General features: G+C 47.0%; 1 protein-coding gene across 2 annotated transcripts in view; it reads right to left on the bottom strand.

Moving 5' to 3' along the window:
• tle2b (TLE family member 2, transcriptional corepressor b) overlaps positions 1-17,428 on the bottom strand; it is a 73,016-nt gene that overhangs the window by 14,455 nt on the left and 41,133 nt on the right. Inside the window, exons 5-9 of one of the 2 annotated variants that reach the window (XM_079808566.1) lie at positions 12,323-12,385; positions 10,640-10,714; positions 8,655-8,829; positions 7,996-8,012; positions 6,365-6,499 (exon numbers count right to left, since the gene is read on the bottom strand). In XM_079808566.1, coding sequence (XP_079664692.1) covers positions 6,365-6,499; positions 7,996-8,012; positions 8,655-8,829; positions 10,640-10,714; positions 12,323-12,385 — 465 coding nt within the window. Of the gene's footprint in view, positions 1-6,364; positions 6,500-7,995; positions 8,013-8,654; positions 8,833-10,639; positions 10,715-12,322; positions 12,386-17,428 lie in introns of both variants that reach the window. The other variant, XM_079808565.1, reaches the window with a different exon arrangement.

Below are 17,428 nucleotides of genomic sequence, written 5' to 3'. Positions count from 1 at the left end.
CTTCGCGCCCACCTGGCTTCATTTGCCTACAGGTGGGGCGTGGCCACGTGTATATAAGCAGGGCTCACGGGCTGCATATTCGATTTTCTTTTCTTCAGCGAAGCCCTTCGCATCGCTGGATCTGGAACCCGCCGCCGTGATCGTGCAGACGAGCAAGCAGAGGACAGCGCCTGAAGCAGCCGGCAGCATCCCGCCACCTTCAGCCATCCGTGCCTGCTCTGCTATCCGGCAGCCCATATCCTTTTCACGCTCAAGTGTTGTCGCCGCTGCGTCACACTTTCTCAAAAAGAGCCGAGCGTTTGTTCCAAAATGTCTCGTTCCACCTGCGGCTCGTGTCACGCGCAGCTCAGTTCCGGGGACCGCCATGTGATCTGCGCTCTCTGCCTGGGCCGTGATCACGCCGCCGCCGCACTTCTCGCCGGCGGATGCCCGGAGTGTGAGGAACTGACGATGTCGACCCTGCGGGCTCGACTCGCTCAGTTCGATGACGACATCCCTCCAGTCCCTGCTATGCCGCGCAGAAAGAAGCGCCGCTCGCAGCGGACTCCGGAGTTCGCTGAGAGAAGCTCGCCGGAACCCTTCCCGCCCGCTTCACTCTCGCCTTCCCCGCCCCCACCCCAGGCTGCCATTTCTGTTGCCGCCTCCGGGGATGAGGCAGATGCGGCCGCGGAACGTGCCGACAGCTGCTCCATCATGGCTTCCGACAGCGAGGACTGGTCTTCCGCGACCTCTTCAGTCCGGGGCTCCGGACGCTCTCGAGCGGGTGAGGACGCCGAACTGTTGCTCCTTCTCACCCGGGCTGTCGAGCAGCTAGGCCTCGAATGGGCCCCGCCCAAGGTGGCAGCGCCGAACCGACTTGACGGATGCTTCCTAAACAGTTGCCGCCGTGCGCCCACCTCCAGGACTGCACCTTTTCTGCCAGAGCTTCACGAGGAGCTCGCAAAGTCCTGGAACGCGCCATTCTCCGCGAGGGTCTCGTCTCAGGCTTCTTCGACGCTCTCACAAGTTGACGGCGCGGCTGAGAAAGGCTACATTGCTATCCCTCCGGCGGAAGAGGCGGTCGCAGCGCACCTTTGCCCGCCTTCTGGTTGGCGCTCAAAGGCTGCCCTCCCGTCTAAGGCCTGCAGAGTGACGTCATCGCTGATCGGCCGCGCTTTCGCTGCCTCCGGTCAAGCTGCATCTGCTCTGCACTCTATGGCCGTGCTGCAAATCCTCCAAGCCAATCTCCTCTGCGACCTGGACGAGAAGAGCTGTGACGCTGAGTTGATCACGGATTTGCGAAGTGCGACGGATCTCTCCCTCCGCGCTACCAAGACCGCAGCACAGGCCCTCGGACGCTCTATGGCCTCCCTCACGGTAGCTGAGCGCCACCTCTGGCTCACGCTCGCGGACATGCGAGAAACAGAGCGCGCGGCCTTCCTAAACGCCCCGCTCTCCCTGTCTGGGCTCTTCGGACCAGCGGTCAAGGGGATCGTCGATCGTTTCTCTGAAGTGCAGAAAACGACGCAGGCCATGAACCTCTTCCTGCCTCGACGCCCCGGCGCCAGCAATAGCTCCGTTGCTCGCCGTCCTCGCGACCAGCCAGCACCGAGCTCCGCGCAGCGCCCAGCGCGGCCCCCTTCGTCTCAGCGAAAACCGAGCGGCCGCCCCAGATCGCGCTCTTCCAGCCGTGGTAAGCCGCCTCCCCCTCGGGGCCCCCGGCCTAGGATCGCGCTGAAGTCCGAGCCTCCAAAGTCCTCCTACCCAGAGGCAAGAAACGACGGTTAAGTCCCGCCGCGGCCGGACCACCGTCAAAACTCTCTTTCCTGTCAGCCCCCACCACTGTGGCTGCTGCAGATGGATTTCACGCAGCCAACGAGCCGGCAAAAATGCCCTCTCGCCTGTCAATAACCGCCGTTTTTATGGGCGAACCAGAGAAATCACAAAAGTTGCATTATTTCTGGTTGCACGGCTCACGCCGTATGTGTTTCAAATGCAGTAAATGTGCCCACTTTTCTGTGTTCACCCCTGCACACAAGCACTATAAACCCCGTGTCCCCCACTCACATAAAGCGGCCACCGGCCGCTCGAGTGCTAGAGTTAGGTCACGTGTCCGCTTGTTTGCGTCCACGCCTAGCCACCACACGCGCTGTCACACAGCCACTCTTAACCGGTCATGTTCCACGCGTAAGAGTTGTGCCCGCTCAAACGCGCTCACACATTTTCGCGAACATTATGCCTCAGGCGCTACGCGCCGCGCCACACACCATTTGTTCTCCGCCCAGGGTGGCCGGAGCGATGAGTGTAGGGCCACACACAAGCCATTCCCCGCTCAAAGCAGCAGAGATACAGTGTGTAAGGCGGCCAGCCATCGAGAGCGATCGGCTGGCCCACAGCACAGAGAGCGCGCGCACCGCGCCTGCCCCTCCTATACAAGCCGTCAAACCCGCGAAGCGCGGCGTTTCGAGCCCGGAGGCCGTTCTATCCCGTGTGGCACACGCGTGGGAAGCCATTCCAGGTGTATCAGAATGGGTGCTGAGAACAGTGAAGCACGGCTACACTCTGCAGTTCGTTCGCCGCCCTCCGCACTTCTGTGCGCGTACAGAGACGAGAGTGAGCGAGGAAGTAGCACATCTACTTCGAGCGGAGATAGCCATGCTGCTGTGCAAAGGGGCTATAGAACCGGTTCCCCATTCTATGAGCGAGTCAGGCTTTTACAGCCGGTATTTTCTCGTGCCAAAAAGGGATGGGTCGCTCAGACCGATTCTGGATCTGAGGCGTCTGAACAAAGCTCTTATGAGGAGATCGTTCAAGATGCTCACGACCAAGCAGATCCTCGTGCATATTCGCCCAAGAGACTGGCTAATTTCCCTAGATTTGAAAGATGCATATTTTCAAATCAAGATAACGCCGCGTCACAGGCCATTCTTACGATTCGCCTTCGACGGCCAGGCTTATCAATACACCGTCCTTCCGTTCGGTCTGTCACTAGCACCCCGTACATTTACGAAGTGCATGGACGCGGCCCTTGCTCCCCTGAGAAATCGAGGGATGCAAATATTGAACTACCTGGACGATTGGCTCATCCTGGCGCAATCAGAGGCCGAGCTCCTCGCCCACAGGGCAATGCTGCTCAGCCATCTGGACAGCCTGGGGCTCACGGTCAATTGGACCAAGAGCTCATTAGTGCCCACGCAATCAACCTCATTTCTGGGTTTGAATCTGGACACTGTGGCAATGTCAGCCCGCTTGTCACCCCAACGCGCGCGCCAAGTTTGGCGCATGGCTGCGTACTTCCGGCCGGGCAAAATTGCACCTCTCAAGCTTTTTCAGAGGATGCTGGGACGTATGGCCTCAGCTGCAGCTGTGCTCCAGCTGGGCTTAATGCGCATGCGCCCGCTGCAACGCTGGTTAAACGCCCGAGTGCCTCACAGAGCCTGGGCGTCCGGAGGCTTCAGGATCAGAGTGACTCAGGGCTGCGTTTCAGCCCTAGAGCCCTGGTTAGTAGCCGACTGGTACCAGCGGGGAGTGACAATGGGAGCCATCTCACACCGCAAAGTCATCTCGACGGACGCCTCCACCTCGGGTTGGGGCGCCGTTTTCGAGGGCAGACCGGCCTCGGGCCTCTGGTCGAGCGGAGAAAAACTCCTACACATAAACTGTTTGGAGATGATAGCGGTAGAGAACGCGCTCAAGCAGTTTCTCCCGTTTATACGAGGACACCACGTGTTGGTCCGGTCGGACAATACCACGGTGGTATCCTACGTGAACCGGCAGGGCGGTGTCAGGTCCAGGTGTCTGGGCAATCTGACGGAACGCCTGCTCGTGTGGGCACACGAGCTGCGCACATACCGGGCCACCTCAATGTGGGCCCGGACAAGCTGTCCAGGGGCCTCATTCTCCCAGGAGAATGGTCCCTGCACCCCCAGACAGTCCAGCTGGTATGGCGCCTATTCGCCAGAGCGGAGCTCGACCTCTTTGCAACAAAAGAGAACGCCCGCTGCCCGACGTTTCTGTCCAAAAGCGAGGATGCGCTGTCCCAACCTTGGCCCAGCCTCCCGCTGTATGCTTTCCCGCCGATTTCCCAATTGACCCAGGTCATAGCGAAAATCAGGGAGACGCGCCGCCCGGTGCTCCTTATAGCGCCGCGCTGGGAGAACCAGATTTGGTACCCAGAGCTGGTGAAGCTGTCGCACTCACCCCCCTGGCCAGTTCCGCTGAGAGCAGACCTCCTCTCTCAAGCAGGAGGGTCAGTTTGGCATCCCCATCCAGAGCGATGATCTCTGCATGTATGGGTGACCAACAGATACCCGTTGACCTGCCCGAAGGGGTTAGGAACACGATTTCACACTCTAGAGCCCCCTCGACGAGGCGGTTATATAGTTCTAAGTGGTCGGTGTTCACTGAGTGGTGTGTTTCCAAGGGATTGGATCCACAGCAATGTGGGGTCCAGCGGGTGCTCTCCTTCCTCCAGGAGCTGTTGGAACTGGGCAGGTCCCCTTCCACGCTCAAAGTGTATGTAGCGGCTATAGCAGCGTTCGCTCAGACGACGCTAGGCAGCACGCTAGGAAGGAACGAGCTCATCATCCGTTTCCTCAGAGGAGCCAGACGGATGAATCCCCCGCGGCCCCCATCGGTTCCTATTTGGGATCTGGCCTTGGTCCTAGAGGCCATGAAGGCTCATCCTTTCGAACCGCTCGAGACTGTGGAACCAAGGTTCCTTTCGCTAAAAAACGCATTCCTGATAGCTCTGGCTTCAGTAAAACGCGTGGGGGATCTACACGCGCTCTCAGTGAGCCCGACGTGTATGGAGTTCGGCCCAAATGACTCCAAGGTCATTCTTAGGCCGAGGCATGGTTATGTCCCCAAAGCGATAGGCACTCCCTTCAGGGCGCAGATTGTCTCCCTCTCGGCTCTGCCAGCACCCGACGAGGGGGACGGTGGCAATGTCCTCTGCCCTGTCAGGGCATTGAGGGTTTACGTCACACGCTCCGCCGCCTTCAGGCGTTCTGAGCAGCTATTTGTTTCGTTTGGAGGGTGCACTAAAGGTCTCGCCTCCTCGAAACAGACCCTGTCCAGGTGGATAGTGGACGCGATTGCAGTAGCTTACGCTTCCAAACACCTGCAGTGCCCGCTAGGTGTCAGAGCACACTCCACTAGAGCCAGAGGGATTTCCATCCACGATATCTGTATGGCGGCAGGCTGGGCCTCCCCGTCTACGTTCGTGAGATTTTACAATCTGGAAGTTCCTGCCTTACAGGCGAAAGAGTTATCAGTTCAATAAGGCTGTTGGTTCTGCCCAGTGATTCTGCGCAGACATAGCTCACATACTGGTAGTAAGTTCGGTACGAGGCTTATGTAAATTTGAAGGAGACCGGCGGTGCCGTTCCCTCATTTACGAAAAGAGCTGTTGTGAGTTTGAAGGTGACCGGCGGTGCCGTTACCTCACTCATATGACAAGATATTGTGAATTTGAAGGCGACCGGCGTTGCCGTTCCCTCATTCATGAGACAAGGTGTGGTGAATTTGAAGGCGACCGGCAGGTGCCGTTCCCTCATTCATAAGACAGGGTGTTGTAACCACCCGTTGTAACCACCCGTCAGTTCGAACGAAGTGTCTGTATATGTGGTGGCCCGTTTTCCTTACCGGCCACCCTGCCCGAGCAGTGTTATGGTCCCCGGTTCCCTGGGATACATATGCTGTACGCGAGGCGCGCACGGCGTTGACAATGTGTTCTCGATGCGTAAGGAAACTTACGCAATAGGAGAGAACCTCTCGTAAGAGAACGATACTCGGTTACTTAACGTAACCTCGGTTCTCTCTAGAAGAGGGAACGAGTATTGCGTTCCTTGCCGTGCGCCCCGCGGGCTTTTACGCTTCAGAACTACGAAAACCGAATATGCAGCCCGTGAGCCCTGCTTATATACACGTGGCCACGCCCCACCTGTAGGCAAATGAAGCCAGGTGGGCGCGAAGCGCCCTCATTGGTCGCCACGTCACGCGGGCTCACCGATAGGCTGCTGCAGTTGCCAGCAGAGCAGCCAATAGCACGCTGGAATAGCCTGCTATGGTCTGCCAGGCTGCCGCACTGCGTTGACAATGTTACAAAATTAAGGATAATTTTGGGTTTTTCAGAAATCTCGAAGAAAGAATACTTTGCCGATGCGTAAGGAAACTTACGCAATACTCGTTCCCTCTTCTAGAGAGAACCGAGGTTACGTTAAGTAACCCAAGTATCGTTTTACAGGGACTGAGACAATTATGATGTTATCATAAAATAATCTGAAATAAAATAAAACACTCATATATTGTGTATATAACACTCATTTAGTTAATTGGGGGGAAAAAAAGTTAAGTATAGTCATCGTCATGTGACAGAACCTACATAGTGAGACGGGAGGATGTCTTTTTCATCACACCGTCTCCGTTTGGCATCGCTGCTGGCCTGTGAGGGATACACTCCTGATGGACCCTGACGGTCCTCCCCTGCCTGACTGTCGGTTGACGACACTGATTTACTCTATAGAGACAGAAAACACAGCATAAACACACACACTCATTTCCAACAAATGCTAAGGTTGTGCAAAGTTCACTCAATAGTTCTTTGTTCTCAGGCCATATGATGATCGCTTTGTGCTGGAAGTCAATAACAACAAATGTCATTGTTTCTCAAGTGTCTCTTAACCAAACGTCATGATGTCAAACCTGCGTCATATTTGACTTGAGAACTGCAGAGGAAGGGATTTTAAAGGTACATTTTGGTATTTGGTCACTAAAAAAGGTCATTGTATGGAAAATATATGAGTAAATGATGACAGAATTGTAGTTTATAGTTTTCCTTTAAAGCTGAATCCTGCACTATTTTGCAAAAATAAACATCCTTCCGGATGGCGATCACCGTTGAATTAGCCCAAAACATTCAGTGTTGGTCTCTCAACTTTCATCATTATGAGTAGCACAGCAAAACTGGTCTCAGATCAGTGACTTCAAACAACTTTGTTTTCTGCAACGGTGCAGTTTTATGAGCCAAACAGGAAGTGCATTGGACTGAGATGAGAAAAAAAGCGCACAAAGAAGCCCATTTTTCTCGAACAAACCTGTTTTCTCCAAAATTTCTCTCTCTCTTTTCACTCCCCCTCGCTTAGACCTTTCCTTGACTCCCTCATTTTCTTCCTCAATAGTCAGCAACAAGAAATCATCTCAAAGAATTTGACTGCTATGACTCTTTCAACTCTTAAAGGGACAGTGCAGCCAAAAATTTAAAATATGTCATTATTTACTTACCTTCATGTCGTTCTTTGAACACAAAAAAATAAACAATTTGGAAGTACCTTCAAACATCTATTTTCCATAAAATACCATAAAAGTAGTTTATATGACTTGCACACTATATTAAAAGTCTCCTGAAGCCATATTATAGCTTTGTGTGATAAAGACTTAAATTTAAGTCATTATTCACTGAAAATGTTGCCCTCTGCAATTCATACAAGTCATATCGATTTGGAATGATTTGATGATCAATTTTTAGGGGGAATTATCCCTTTAAAGGAAAATCAAAACTTTAAAAAGGGACAGTACACCCAAAAATTCAATGCTGAAAACAAAAAAAAGAACACTGTTTGCTATATTTTTGCTCCTGAAGACATATTTTCAAAGCTTTTAAACTTTTTTTCACTGAAATGTTTACCCTCCGCAGCTCATAGAAATCATAAAAGTTTGGAACGATGTGATGGTAAGGGAACCAGCAAGCGAGTTTCATTTTTGGGTGGACTGTTCCTTTAAGGCTAACTGTGATGCAACCAAATGACAGAGAATTATGGTTTGTTATATCAAAAGTCCAGAATGAACGCTTTTCCTCAGTGCTAATGGCAGAGGACAGGAACAGTGCTGTTTAGAACGTCCTGGTCGGATTTCATAATCATTTCTCTTTAAAGGACTCTGTATTTGGAATCATTTATCAAAGTCAGTGGGGTGGAGGCACATATACACACATAAACACACAAGTTTGATACTCACCCTGCTGGGCGCACCCTCTGGGAGCGGAGAAGAGAGAGAGACAGAAAAAGAAGGAGGGGTTGGGGATTGACGTCAGTCTAGATAATAATAACAACAATTCCATAGCAAGCCAAGGTCATGCTGAAAAATCCAGCCAGGGTGCAATAAAAATACATCCATTGTATTGAGCTCCCTGAACAAGTCGGCCCTCTGGCCTTTAGTCTATCAGTGCTTCAAGGCTTCTCAGAAGTATATCCAACCTACTGTACCAACTCAACACACCCTCCTACTTGCTATCTGTCTTCCACTGTTTTTCTTAGGCCAACTTTTGCTCCATCACTCTCTTGTAATGTTCCCTTTAATCGAGAATCGTATTCACGAGAAAAGTGCACATGGACGGTGCCGTAATGAAAGTTTCAGGTCCTGTAAACTAGTCGGGGGGCGTGTCAACTAAAAAATCGAATTCATTTATTTTATACAAATATTTGTATTTAATATATTTATTTTAAGTTAAATATAAAAATTCTATACTGTAAATTCAATGTAAATATATAATTTATTATAATTAAAAATTATTTTATTTATACAATTAAGTCGTTAATTCTATGTCATTTAATAACTCCATGCATCTGTGAGTTTAAAAATTCATGGAGAGTAAGACAGGTCAGACAGACACACACCTCGCAGGTGCTCGGGGTCAAGGTGGTTGCGTTCGTCCTTGTTGGCCAGGTGGGCGGAGACTCCCAGAGCCCCAGTGAGGGCCAGCAGCCCTGATGTGCCGCTCAGAGACAGACCTGAAGGGTGAGGAGTGAGAGGGATACCTGGAGTGTGGTGAGACAGGTGCTGGAGCTGCTGCTGCTGAGAGACAGACAGACAAACAGAGAGATGGAGATAAAGACAACAGTCAGGCAGAAATCAACAAAAAGATCACATGGATAAAGTGGGTGGGTGGTTTGATGGATAAATGGGTGGTTGGATGGATAAATGGGTGGTTGGATGGATAAATGGGTGGATGGATGGATAAATGGGTAGATGGATGGATAAATGGGTGGATTAATGGATAAATGGGTGAATGGATGGATGGATGGATGGATGGATGGATAAATGGGTGGTTGGCTGGATAAATGGGTGGATGGATGGATAAATTAATGGATGGATGGCTGGGTGGATGGATAAATGGGTAGATGAATGGATTAATGGGTGGATGGATGGATAAATGGATGGGTGGATGGAGGGATAGATAAATTGGTGGGTGGATGGATGGATGGATGGATGGAAGGAAGGAAGGAAGGAAGGAAGGAAGGAAGGAAGGAAGGAAGGATGGGTGGATGGATGGATGGAAGGGTGGGCGGGTGGATGGATGGATGGAAGGGTGGGCGGGTGGATGGATGGATGGAAGGGTGGGCGGGTGGGTGGATGGATGGGTGGATAAATGGGTGGGTGGATGCATAAATGGGTGAATAAATGGGTTGGTGGATGGGTGGGTGGGTGGGTGTCTGGATGGATAAATGGATGGATGGATAAATGGGTGGTTGGGTGGATGGATGGATAAATGGGTGGATGGATGGGTGGGTGGCTGGATAAATGGTAGATGAATGGATAAATGGGTGGATGGATGGACACATGGATGGATGGATAAAAGGGTGGATGGATGATGGATAAATTGGTGGGTGGATGTATGGATAAATTGGTGGGTGGATGTATGGATAAATGGGTGGATGTATGGAAGGAAGGAAGGATGGGTGGGTGGATGGAATGGTTGAAGGATGGATGGATAAATGGGTGGATGGATGGGTGGGTGCATGGATAAATGGGTTGGTGGGTGGATGGATGGATGGGTGGGTGGGTGGGTGGTTGGATGGATAAATGGGTGGATGGATGGACGGATGGATGGATAAATGGGTGGATGGATGGATGGTGGTTAAATGGTTGGATGGATGGATAAATTGGTGGGTGGATGGAAAAATGGGTGGATTAATAGATAAATGGGTGAATGGATGGATGGATGGATGGATGGATGGAAGGAAGGGTGGGTGGGTTGATGGATGGATGGATAAATGGGTGGGTGGATGGATGGATAGATGGAAGGATGGATGGATGGACAGACAGACAGAAATATAATCAGAGCGACAGACTGAGAGATAAATAGGCAGACAGACAGTTAAGGCCCCGATAAACTTCAAGTGAAATTGAAGAATGAACTGTTGCGACGTCATTTCAAACAAAATCCAAAACGAAGTTTGTTTGGTGTTCGTTTCGGGAGTTCGAAACAGCTTGTCAGAGCAAACTTTCCGGAAGTAAGCTTTTTTTACCTCTGTTTCCTCATCGCTGTAATTTTAGCTGTATGTTTATTTCGATATAGAAATATATCAGACAGACAGACAGACAGATCTCTCCACTGGGCTAAATTACAGGTTGTTTTGTTGCTGGCTGTTATGGAGAGACGCAATCTCTCTCCAGTCCTCAGTCTCTCTGAGCTCTGATCATATTACTGCACTTAAACCCCATTGATACAGTGATAGAGCCCACACAGGACAACAACAGCAGAGACAGAGAGACCACTGCTGCTGCAGGCTGACTGGAAAGATTATGGATCGCCATCCATCTATATATCTGTCTGTCTGTCTATCAGTATGAGAAGTCAGAAAGGACAGAGGTCACTCACCCCTATGATGGCGTTGAGTTCTGCCATGGTGACCTGTTTGGCACGTTCCACCGCCTGAACGACCTGCTGTTGATGCTGACACACAGAAAACACACACACATAGATACATGGTAAAAAAAAAAGACACAAAGTAAACATTTCTAGACACAAACTCAAACGTGAATTCAAGTTAACACGTCTCACAACTAAACCATTTATCTCTCTCTCCATCCCTCTGTCCATCACACACACACACACACAGTCAGTATTGACAGACATATCACTCTGTCCTTCCCCGTCAGCAGACACTAACTCAAGCTAATGCTAAAGGTGACCTCCTAATCAATACAGGCCCGCCTGATCTTTTATTGCTCATCTGCCCAAATAAATCCTCTCGTTTGAAACGAGGATCCATTCCAGACGTTATATATAACACATGAAAGGGAGATGTTTCAGTATTCATTATATCAAAGGTCATATTCACAAACAGACTATATGATTAATGATTGGTAAACAGACATGTTATTTACAGAAGTCTTAGGTAAACTGCAATAAAAGAAGCATCTGATTGGTTGAGATATATGCTGTGATGTCACTAAAACGGAATATTTACGTTAGATTTGTTTTTGGAGATTTCATTTAGAATAACAGAACTGTGGCTAAATAATGAGCAAATCGTCTAATAAGTTTTGTAACAAAAAAAAGAAGACATTTTTTGAACTCTAAGGGAGAGTTGCTTTAATTTCATAGTGCGCATTCATACAACCCACCGTGGACTTGAGAAGACTGCAGTTCCAAAGCTTTGAAGATAATAACGGATCTATGGCTCCACGACAAGGGAACTGGAGCTTTGAATATGTTGGGATACAAAACAAACCATTCCAGCCTTAGCCATTCTTACTAACGCAACAAAGAAACAGCTAGAAAAGCAACAGCCGAATCTCTTGAGCTTCTCCTTCTACCCTTCATACGAACGAAAAGAAACAAGCAACAAGTGTCTGTACGGGGGCCGGTAATTTGTTTATTGTCCCCAAGAACTTTTCTTGCGCGAATGACTAGAATTTGATGTTTCGGCTCATTAATGTGAGCCATTGTTTGATTTCAGATCCCGGACGAGCCCCCGATTGTCCCGACCTCCCCAGGGTCTAGGGTTGGAAAAGCCAGTGACAAATATATATATATTTTTAATTATCTCCTGCCCCAGCTCACACACAAACACCACAGAGCGAGAGTATATTCAAACAAAAGTTCATCTTATTCACAAAGAAAGAAATAATAGGAAGCGTGGATCTTCAGGAGGGGTTCAGGCCAAAATAATAAACCAAAGTAAATCTATGACCAATAGCATGGGTCTGGAACTGGACTACCTGCTGGTATCGCTATAGTAGAGCTGCTAATAAAGCAAACAGCGACGCCGGACTCAAGCTGAATTTGCAAAGCGAGCTCATCAAGCCATCACAGATGACTTTCGGTAACAGGACACAGCAGGAGTTTGCTGCTTCGTTAAAAAACGCAGGATATCAGCAATCCTTGTTTGGTTGGAGATGTGAGACGGGGTCGTTAAAATCTAGAAGCTGTCTGCTGTACTGAGAGTGAATCAGTCTGACGGGGAGGGGGGAGAGAAAGTGTGTGTGCGTGTGTGTTTGTGTGCCTCTGGGAGAAGACCCCAGAACCCTGATGAGTTGTCAATCACTGTCAGCGTACCTCCTGAGAGAGGAAAGGGATGATTTGAGCACAGATAGCACTGAGTCGCTTCACGATCTCCGCCTGTAAGAGAACACACACATACACACGCTCGATTAGAAGAGAAAACACTGACAGTGATAAACCTGTACAACTGCACTGGGCTCTCAATTCCCAAGCACACAAATGGCTTCAGCTCCGATTATATTCATGACAATGATGTCTCAGCAACAACAGATACGTGAGACAGGGAAAGAGAGTGACACATAATAATGACATGAAGGCAATTTAGCACTGCTGTGATGGAGGATGGAGGTTTAATTGTAATTTTGTGGACATGAATGATAAAAAAACTACTCCAAATGCGCTATCAACCACTGAAGAAATTAGTTTAAAACACTCCTAGAAAACTCTAGATCTGCATGATTAATCATTCAAATCTTGCGATCTCGAGTCAAACACCCACGCGATCTCATTCCTAAATGACTCGCCTGTGTCGAAACATTTGACAAAATCAAAGGGGAACATTCAATTGTTTGCGCTGCCGCTGATCCAGAGAGAGCTGTCATGTATAGGTATGAAACAGCTTCACAAACACTTTAGTAGTCTTTTCAACCACACGGTTTCATTATTTCTGTGTTCCAAATATTCATATTACCACAGAAGTACTGGGATAAAAGTTTATAGTTCGATTTAAAACACTGATGTCTACAGTCACAATGAAAAAACGATTGTATCGATTACATCTTTACGCCACTTGGTGGCTAGCCTGGATGCCAGCCGAACTTAGCCCCGCCCACAACATTTGAGCTCGGCTGAGCTCGGTCCGAACTGTTCGGACCAATTAAATTTTTAGGGCGGGCTTTAGACGATGATGGACAGATGAGTTCTCCAGAAAGAAATGTCATTTGGGGGGTAAATTATGTGTTATTTTGGCAGGGCTGCCAACTAAAATTCGCATTCCTGGGTCTGTATATCACATAATTGGGGTCGCTTCAACCCGCGGACATGGAAAAACCCACAGACTTGGCAACACAGTGCAGTTGAGTTCTGTTGACATTTGACAACTAACGTTATGCGTCGCTCCGTTGCTCTGATTGGTTGTAGGTCTATCCAATTGAGGTCTTTCCTGGTTCGGTTGAAACACGCCCCATAATCACAGCCCAACGGAGCAGAATCAGACTTAAATTCTGACTAGAATTGAGTATGACGACGTCAGGCTACTAGGTGGCGACAAGTGACTGTTAAAAAATGTATTTGTCATTGAATCATTCATTCAAGAGATTCGTTCAAAAACGCTGATTCATCCAGTAATGAAACAAGTGAAGTATTTATGAGCGAGTCGTTGAATCATTCATTCAAACCGATTTTTTTAAACCCTAAAAACGCATACCTCAGTAAAGATTTGCTACCCGACATGAGCCAGACTGGTCACGAAAAACTTGCAGGTTTCGGGTCGGGTTTGGGTTAATGTTTAATGAACAGCCTTGGGTTTGGGTAGAATGATCAACTGTTGATGCCGTTCTCTTCCTTCATAGCTCGTACTGAGAAGGATATATTTGTGTAAATAGTTTAGCAACACTGCGTGAACTTTTTAAAGTTGGAGTTCCAGAGAAATTTGTGATTGCTACACTTGTTCGACCACAGCAAAGTTACGTAATTGGTAAGTCGGGGATTTTTCTCTAACTGCTCTGCTGATGGGGCCCGCTGTGCCTGTGCTTGTATATTTATTTGTTTACCGTTGCAAGCAATCATTAAATACCACATGTTGGAAAAATGGTATTTGCTGTGAGAAACGGACCTCGGGTTCGGGTCGGGTTCGGGCTTCAGTTTAAAAGGATAGTTTCCCCCAAAATTTTAATTAGCCCATAATTTACTCACCCTCAAGTCATCCTAGGTGTATATGACATTCTTCTTTCAGACGAATAAAATCGGAGTTATATTACAGAAGTCCAGGCTAATCCAAGCATTAGAATTGGATTTATAGTTGCTCTGTTTTTGAAGTCCATAAAAAGTGCATCTGTCCGTCAAACAACATGCTCCACCACGCGGCTCCGGGGGGTTAATAAAGGCCTTCTGAAGCGAATCGACGCGTTTGTGTAAGAAAAATATCCATATTTAAAACTTTATAAAGTAAACTTTCAGCCGACCGCCTTCCGTGGAAAAGTGTTGAATGTTGAAAGTGAAATTCAAGATGCGTACGTGACGTCATGACGAGCGGACCTGGTCGCGTTAATCTTTCAATCGGCAGGGGAACTTTCAACAATTTTTCGATAAATTGAACAGGGAAGGCGGTTGGCCGAAAGTTTACTTGATAAAGTTTTACAGTTTTTCTCAATTGCTAAAACACTAAACCCTATTGTCTGAACCAAATGCTCAGTTGCCTGAACCCACTGATTGAATCAATCACTCTTTTGGCAAAACCAAAAGCACTTTTCACCTGTTTAGACACAACTTGCCAACACATTTTCATTCTGATGCACCCGTGCTGCAAAATGGTGAGCACAGGTGACAAAAGTCAAACACAATTAAAGCACAGATGTCACCACTTGAACACAACAACTCAAAATTGATCACACTTGTGGCTAATGATGTGAGGGAACATATACAGTAAGCCAGTTCAGAGAGCACTGGTTTGTGAGGCCCTACAATGGATAGAAATCTGAGAGGAAGAGTTCGTGTGAGAGGAGGTCAAGGTGGTCGAGGTGATCAGCGAAGACAAAGAACAGTAATTCCTGATGAAATCAGAGCTACTGTGATTGACCATGTTCTTGTCCATGGTATGAGCATGAGGGAGGCTGGACAAAGGGTACAACCAAACATCAGTAGATTCACTGTGTCCACCATAATCCGAAGATTTAGAGAAGAGAACAGGTAATTACCTTTTTTTGACATTATAGTACAGTATGTAAATGTTGACAGCAATTATTGTATGACATACTATATACTGTACCACAGTATACTGTAAGTAAATATATGTTTCAGTACATCACTGTACCAATATACTGTAGTATTGTATTGGAGGGTTGGTCTAACTGTTCGTAGGCCAAGTATTCCATGTATATTTTTGTACTTTATTTTCACATGGGCTTACTGTACACAAGTGGCAAATGCATAAGATTTCTGTTTTGTCTTTTTGTACAAGTGCTAAATGAACAGGTTTTTTTTTGTTTTGCAACATGCATTTAGCCTACAGTGAACAATAAACATTTATTTCTCCAGCTTCATGTCCTGAGCATTGTGTTTTCTATTTTTCTAAGTAGTGTTTAGTGACTGTTCAGTAGTGTTTTTAATTTTGATTGACGCAGGGCACGATTTGACAACATAGTTCAGTTTTGAGCACAGATTGAACTGTTTTGAGGTGAAAGTTTGGTTTTGAAAGAAGAGTCTGAGGTTTTGTGAATGTAGCTTGAAAATTGGGTTTTGTGTTCACAGTTTAGAGAAAAGGAGAGCAGCTTTCAAGAAATGTGTCTTAGCAATCGAGAAAAACTGTAAATATGGATATTTTTACATTTACATTTATGCATTTGGCAAACGCTTTTATTCAAAGCGACTTACAGTGCCCTTATTACAGGGACAATCCCCCTGGAGCAACATGGAGTAAAGTGCCTTTCTCAAGGACACACTGGTGGTGACCGCTGGGATCGAACCAGCAACCTTCTGCATATCATTTCAGTGGTTTAACCCACTGGACCACCATCTCGCATTTTTCTTACACAAATGCATCGAATCGCTTCAGAAGGCCTTTATTAACACCCCGGAGCCTCGTGGAGCACGTTATTTGATGGGCAGATGCACTTTTTATTGACTTCAAAAACAGAGCAAATATTAATCCAATTCTAATGCTTGGATTAGCCTGGACTTTTGTAATATAACTCCGATTTTATTCGTCTGAAAGAAGAATGTCATATACACCTAGGATGACTTGAGGGTGAGTAAATTATGGGCTAATTAAAATTTTTGGGTGAACTATCCCTTTAAAGCCTGTGCAGACCTCAATACCTTGGGTCTTTAGTGACCAGGGATGTCATTCACTACCCTCCTCCTCATTAATATTTTAGACATCAACCTTTTTAGTATTCCTCAATTCATTATAAACAGAAAAAAATAATAAAAGAATGTCTGTTTTCCTATTAATTTTTGTACAAATTTGTATAGGGTCGCTAACGACCCATGGTGTGTAAGAGTGTTCGTATATTTTTTCTGCAAAACAAAAATCGAGTCTTTAATGACTGAATAAGTGTAATTCACCTTTATTCCACAAGGTGGCAATGATGACATGATGTTTCACTCATAGTTACCACAGGCAGAAAACTAAATACTAGGAAGAATCCTCAGCAAAACTTGAAATGGCTCAGCGATTTACTGCAGAGCAAATATTAGTGTCACCGTCACTTGATGGTGGATCTGGTGAAGAAGCCGTCAGCAATCAAAACATTGATTTTGAAGATGTTGAAAATGATAGTTTTGAGAATATGTTTGAGATTGTGAATATGAGCCAGATGTTGAATGTACTGGGAAATGAGCCCTGACGAGAACAGTGATGACGGTATAATATCTGCTCAAACTGAACTCTTCCAAGCTCCAAAAGGTAACACAATATGCTTTATTTTATTCTTCTGTAATTGTTACTCTAATATCAGGAGAGTTTTATATTATCGCGACAGGTAGAGATCCATCTGTGTTAGATATAGATCCGGGTCGCTAAAGACCATAATATGTAATAATGATTGGCGAAACATTCATGCATTTAAGGGTTAAATCATTTCTATTAAAGGGGTGATGAATTGAGAAATCAACTTTCCCTAGAGCTTTTGATATATAAAAGCTCATGGTAATATAAGAATATCCTGTAAGTTTCAGAGCTGAAAACTTCCTTGTTAGTCAAAAAAAAAAAAAGAAGCTTTTATAGACACCAGGCCCAGCAAACGACAGGTTTTTCAAAGTGGGGATCTATGACGTTAAAGGGAGGCAAATCAACGCCTACTTCATCACTGCCTGTTTAGCCCCGCCCACCGATTTGCGCATGTAACATAGGCCTAGTGTTAAACCTTCGAGCTACAAAGCAACAAACATGCCATTGAGGATTACAAAATATTGTGCAGTGACTGGGTTCAACAGTAAAGC

This window comes from Gobio gobio, assembly GCF_949357685.1.
Source record: "Gobio gobio genome assembly, chromosome: 24".
In the NCBI taxonomy this organism is placed as follows: domain Eukaryota; kingdom Metazoa; phylum Chordata; class Actinopteri; order Cypriniformes; family Gobionidae; genus Gobio; species Gobio gobio.
The sequence above is the reverse complement of the archived record's forward strand: the minus strand, read 5'-3'. Positions and strand labels throughout refer to the sequence as shown.